General features: G+C 41.2%; 1 protein-coding gene across 1 annotated transcript; it reads right to left on the bottom strand.

Moving 5' to 3' along the window:
• Positions 1 to 36: 36 nt before the first annotated feature.
• On the bottom strand, positions 37 to 4,381 carry GJD4 (gap junction protein delta 4). Its single transcript, XM_009641343.1, has 2 exons — positions 4,318 to 4,381; positions 37 to 1,220 (listed from the first exon to the last, which is right to left on the bottom strand). Exons 1-2 carry the CDS (start codon positions 4,379 to 4,381, stop codon positions 37 to 39), a joined length of 1,248 nt encoding a protein of 415 aa, XP_009639638.1.
• Between the last annotated feature and the right edge of the window lie 2,013 nt (positions 4,382 to 6,394).

Genomic DNA, 6,394 nt, shown 5'->3' with positions numbered 1-6,394 from the left:
TGTCCTGCCAGGGTCATCGGGTAGTGTTCACTGGCTCTATACCCATTCTGACTTTTTTGACCTCAAGCAACTAGTACTGCTATAATTTGACTGCGCATCAGGGGTTTTTAGCTCAGCTGAAGGGTAGTATCCTAAAAGCTCGCTCTGAACTACAGAGGAAGAAACTCCAAGGTGAGACTCGATCTGAGGGCTCAAAGTCAGGGCATTATCTTTAATGAAGTCTTGCTGAAGCCTGGGTCTCACTTGCCTGCATGCAGTTCCTTGGTGGTCACCAGCACACAAGGGTTCTTCAGTGCTATCTTGCTTAATGGCAAGATCTCCTGATATACCGGGCTTATTGCTGTTGCTGTTAAGGTTAGTGCTGGCAGTTTGCTGAGACACCACTTCAGGATGAAGAACAGCCTCTTCTTCCTCTTCAGAGAGAAGTGAGCAGGAGCCATCACTGGTCTGGCTGCTTTTTGGTACTGGACATTCTTGATTGTGAGGTGAAGAGCTACCATGCTGTACTGGGGGAATACTTAAAATGCACTCATTCTCTACGTGGAGGTTTGACATCAGCTTGTTCTTTTGATTTCTTGCTGTCATTCTCCGGAGAGCACAGATAAGATCAGCAAGGCTAAGCAGAAAGGATAGACTGCTGACCCCCCAGATGAAAATCATCATGATGGATTTCTCAGTGGGGCGGGAGATATAACAATCAACTGTGCTTGTACAAGGTGAATGGTAGCAGGAAAAGCGCTCAGGAACAAAAAATCCAAAAAGAAAATATTGCACAGCTGCAAAGGCAGCCTCAAGTAGCGTCCTAAAAAAAAGATGAACAGTATATGCCCCAGAAAAATTAAGGACACTTAGGTTGTCTGCACCACAATCTAATCTATTGGCAACAGCACTTCTACAGAGCTTCTTCAGGTCTTTGGAGCTTGATAAACCCTTATTCCCTTTGCACCCATGCACCAAACAGTGCATTCTTACAATGTACATAGCTACCTTATGCAAAACATAAATGCTGAATGCAGCATAAGGTAGCAGGATAGACACAGTCTGAATGAGCCAGAATCTGAAGTGAGATACAGGAGAGAACAAGTCATAGCAAACGTTGGAGCATCCTGGTTGCAGGGTGTTGCAGACGAAGCGCTCCTGCTCGTCTTGGTAGAGCGGATAGCCTGCTAACACTACCACTGCCATTCGCAGCAGAATTATTAACATTAGCCAGATCTTTCCTAGAAGAGAAGGCAAGAAAAAGAGTCAGAGCTCTGAGAAGGAAAGGAAGGCAGGTCATGTAGTGATGCTGTCTCTATAGACAAGACATTTGAAGAAATAGCCTCTGTAATCAGTCTCCCCTCTTAAAAGCTCCTCTTTGGCTTTGTTTTGACTGGGACTGAAACTTGTGTGAAAATGTGTTAGCTGACACATTCCATAACCTCCATCTAGACTGAACAGTGTAGGAGTTTGACTTACAATAAGCCATGTCAACTGAAACCTCAGCCTAACAAAAACACTCTGAGCATGTCCAAATCTGATAAAAGGAGTTCACAATTGAGTAAATAAACCCATTTCACATAAAGTTCTTCCTTGCTGTTGGTTTCATACCTCTTCACCTGAATTTTGTCCTATTTCAGTAATACAGATCAGCTAGCAGAGTATGGAACTCTTCTAGATACAAAAGATTTTTCCATGACATAGTATTTGTGTTCTTGGTCTTGGTCATGAAATCAGAATAGTAAAGTTTACTATAGCCAACAAAATCTCTCTGTTGCATCTCGACTGGTATTTACTAGAGCTAGTTAACAGGTGCTATTAGCAAACTTATGCAATATGTTTGACAAATATACATTTGTATGTGTACCTCAGCCTTTTCTCTCTGCTGCTTCTTTGGTTGCCCCATCTTGGTCATGTCTTCCAGCCTTCGTTCACCTTGGTGCATAGCTTCTCTTTCCATTCAGACCAAAAACTCCCTTCTGTCTTGATACCAACACCAAGTGAAGCCTAACGAGTGTGGCATTTTCATACACTGCTTACTTCAGCTTTCCCTGAATTCTTTCATATGATTGCCTTAAGTACCCTACGTATCATATCTTTTGAATGAGATTGTATTGTTCATGATAGTTTCTTGGAGGAATTTTGGATGGGGTAGGTCTTTATTAAAAGTTTTCTGTAAAGTTACACACACTGCTGTATTACTGAAAAAAGTTATTGATTAAAAAAAAAAAGAAAAAGAAAAAAAGAAGAAAAGAAGAAAAAAGAAATCCTTGTCCTGGGCAGGATGTGAAGACCTAAAGATATAGTGTTATACTGTCAAAAATTAAAAATATATTCTGTACAAACACATGGACAAATTAAACATCTGAAGTTTAACATTTGAATTTCTCAGATTTCCTTATGAGTCCTGTCACTAGTTCCCTATGTGGTTTTGAAAAAGTAATTTAATAATCCCCTGCTTTAATTTCACATATTTTTAAAACATGCCAAGAAAAGAGAAAAAAAAGAACCACTTAGAAACAAAAAGAAAAAAAAAAGAAACAGGAAAGTATGATAAAATTAATGCTGTGCTTTAAGAAATGGTTAAGAAACCAATTGTAACTGCAGACAGACAAACAGCAAGACTCGGTGACCAAAGAGAAGCAAGTTATATGGAGTTAACGGTTGAGAAAGGCACTGAAAACCTCAAGTCATTAATAGTGATTGCACATCCACATGCACACAAGGTTTTAAAGGTAGGCTGTGAAATAGCACCAATACACATTCTAAAGACTTTTAAAAAATCCAGATCCCAAAGCATTTTTTTCTATAAAATATACAGGTATTTCCAGGTATTGTTTTGAACAACATTCTTTTCTATTTCCCGTAAAGCTATTTCCCTGTAATTGGTGTGAATTTTAAATACTCAAATATTTCTGCAACATTGTGTGGTACCTATTACTGCACTGAACATGCAGCTCGAATGCCCCACATAAACCATTTGTGGCTAGTAGATGGATTATGGGCTGGAACAGTAAAACTGCACTCTGAAGAGGAAAAACTTCAGCTGGAAAAGGTTAAGGATATGTAAGCTATATGAGAGATCATCAGAGAAACCTGCTGCTCATGGCAAAATAATATATTATCTAACCATAAATAAACTGAGGCCTTTCCATTTTATCTCTCATCACCTGAACTTCAGTGGTGGTTTTGCTGTGTTTTCAGCTTCCTGCATTTTGGTGACAGGCTTTACTGTTACTCTCTTTTCAGCATAGTGTGGGTCAATAGAAAACACCAGCTGTACAGAATCAGTCATCTTTAGCAAGGGATGTTTCATACTTAGGTAGCATTTTTTCCCTGTGAGGACCTCAAAGTGTTTGAAGCACGTTAGTTAATTAAGCTCAAAATACTACATGCTATTTCACTATCAATTTTTAATTAGAACATGTACAATAGGGAGTGCTGCTTAAGAAAAATCAATGGCTCCTTAGGAAGTAGTTTAGTCTGACATACATTTTAGAGATAACCCCTCCACGCATCACCTTCCCTAAGGATGCAATCTTGATTAAACATACTGGAACAAGCTCCTTCACCGCCCCCCCCCCCAGGGTGTAGTTGGATACTCCCTGCAACGCACAGCACAAACTACAGCAACTGTCCGCGACTGGGGGCAAAGGGGCTTTGAAAGGCCCTCGAAAGTTTTTCTCCGGCTCACACTTTGCTCAAAGTAGCCATGAAAAAGGAACAGCATCTTATTTAAATAAGAAGGGGGGGGGGGAAGCACTCAGGCGACTATTAGCTGAGGAAAAACCAACTGTGGTGTTTTTGGGTTTTTTTAAATGCATGTGAGCTTTGTTCATTTATAAAAGTAAGGAAAGAAAAGCAATTAAAAGTAATTAACCACAATGGTAATAAACCATGAACTTCTTGGAAAAGAGAGGGAGTTTTTCCCCTTCTCTAAACTTTCAAATTCATGACTAAAGCTATTCCATACATTCTACCGTTCACTTTATGTGGTATAAATAAAGTGTTACATGGTAAAAATAAAGCTGTGTGTTTTCACCATGATCCCTACAGCAATCATTAGAGCTGACTGAAAGCTCAGGCACCAAGAAGAGCCAAATTTTAAAACTTTGCCAGAATATTTTACATAAAGTTCAGAAAATGTCTGTCAGAGAGGGAGTAGGAATCTGCTTAACAAGAAAAGAAACACATTAACCACTCATATCACATATCTAAATAACAGCTTCTCATGGTAAGGATCACAGAGAAATTAAAGTTGATTATCAGTAGGACACTTGGGTGGCTTCAGGATATGGAGCAGCAAAAGAAAGGAGAGAGCTGTTTTAAAGTACTTACCTACAATAGTCACGTTATAGTTGAGTGTGACAATCAAAAATCCCAGCGAGTCCCAGCGCTCCATGTTTGAACAGGCTCACACCACCTCCAGCTCCTGAGGTCCTAACAATTTTGTCATTTCCAAAGGAGATTAGACCTAGACAGGGAAGAAAATTTAAAAAAAAAAAAAAAAAAAAAAAGGAATTTTTGGTAAAGGTTAAGGATGGAAATGAGAAACCCGGCCACAACAACGTATTGATGAAGGATTATTTTTGATTATTTGAACAGGACTGTTAGTTTTGGATATTGGAACAAATCTTCTTAAGGCTTTAACAGTTTGTCTTGCAAAAGCTCTAGCTTCTCAGATCCAATTGCTCCCACCTCTTGTGTGGATCCTCTGTCCAGACAACTGCAAGTAGACAAACAACAACAGGAGTGATCTCTGCCATTGTAGACTATTCTTACCCTCCCGGGGCATACCAGCCTCCTGGCATTGCTGGGATATTTCAGTGGTGAAAGACAGGGAGAGGGGAGAGAGGGAAGAAAAGCATAGACCAGGAAATAACAGAGACCTCTCTGTCTCCCCATGAGAATTGCGGGTGGATAATAGAGGGAAAGGGGATAGAAAAGGATGAGCATCTCTATATTTGAAAGGCACTTTCAGTTTAGTTCACTGGAAGCTATCCCATTGCAATTTCCCCAAGCAATTTTATTTCTAAAACACAGCCTCCCTGACAGGACATCATGGCCTTGTCAATCACAGCCGCAAATTTTCTCCTGTGTGCTGAGCTGGGCAGTGGGCCGAGCCTCCCTGCAGGCATGATGAAAAACAGGGGAAGCATTTTAAAAAGTAAAATACAATATAATACAATAAAATACAAGAACGGAAGCTGGTTTTCAAGATGCCACAAGTTAGTTACTGAATTTATACCAGTTCTTTCTGCCTGAACTGCTTGGTACTCTGGACGTCACTTGAACGATCCTAGGGCTGATTGCCCAGCAGCCTGAAAGGCCAGCAAGCCTCTGCAGCAATGATGGAGCGAGCTGCCTCCCGCGCAGGATGCCCTGCGGGGTGCATGCTCCTTGGCGGCTAGGTGCGATTGCACAGCATGCTCTTGACATTGTGTGGCTGTGCTGTACCCCAGGAAAAAAAAGAATGGATGGAAATAAGACTCGGTTTTTCTTTCCTCACCCCCACTGTAATCAATTCGCTTGGGGAAAATAATCTACTACCATTTTCCACCCACTGTTCAGCTGCTTATGGGATGTTATTCTGTCCTTTTTAGTCTGTGCTGTAATAGGGACAAACCTAATACGGACACTTACCGTGAGGAAATTGTATCAGTAACTAGAAAACCAGCAGAAAAAGGAGTCTGCATGTGATACAGCAAGGGAGAAAAGTGCTGTCGTGCCAACCTGACACCTGGGGGCTGCCGGCAGCCCAGGCACAGGTTTGTCACTGCAACCCTGCTTGCGTGCTTCAGCCCACGATGGCTCCTGGGGAGCAAGGTGAGCTGGCTCAGACAGGGAGCTGGGTGCTGATGCTGCGGGAGGTACTCACGGCCAGCGTGCCTACACTAAGCTTTATGACTGATCATGTCTTACCTGGAAAAAAGGTGAAACCAATCATTTAATAAAGTAAAATGTACAAAGACCATTTCTCCCGAGCTCTCTGCTCATGGGGTGTGCACACTGAGCATCCTTTCTGTAGTGAGCCTCACCCTAAGGGCACCCTAAAAGTGGAGTTTGAAAGGATGGCACTTAAAAACATGGCAGAACTCTATATCCATTAACTGCGTAAAAAGATTTTTAACTGCAGGAGTAAATACAGGAGTTTTCCTGGTTTCAGAATTGGTTTATGTAAAATATTTTCCAAAAAAACCTATTCCTTCTGTTACTGAATTGTATTTATGGTGCGTGATGACAGTTTTGGCTTCTTTTCCCCCCTCATGCTTTTTTTTCCCCCCAGAGAGATGTGTGTGTGAGGAGAAGTATGGGAAGGAAGGAAAGCTGGAGGAAGGGAGCAGAGAAAAGATGCAAATGGCCAAGATATAAACTATGCTGAGATATGAAGGTATTCCTTGTTAAATATCCTTTG

Source organism: Egretta garzetta, unplaced genomic scaffold, assembly GCF_000687185.1.
Source record: "Egretta garzetta isolate BGI_Z169 unplaced genomic scaffold, ASM68718v1 scaffold6, whole genome shotgun sequence".
Classification (NCBI taxonomy): Eukaryota; Metazoa; Chordata; class Aves; order Pelecaniformes; family Ardeidae; genus Egretta; species Egretta garzetta.
This window is presented reverse-complemented; position numbering and strand designations above follow the sequence as displayed.

Excerpts from the sequence above, each read along its gene's own strand:
- GJD4 (XM_009641343.1), bottom strand. The coding sequence starts at position 4,381 with ATGGAGCGCTGGGACTCGCTGGGATTTTTGATTGTCACACTCAACTAT. Across the intron at positions 1,221-4,317 it reads CTATAACGTGACTATTGTAG|GAAAGATCTGGCTAATGTTA; the intron begins GTAAGTACTTTA and ends CTTCTCTTCTAG.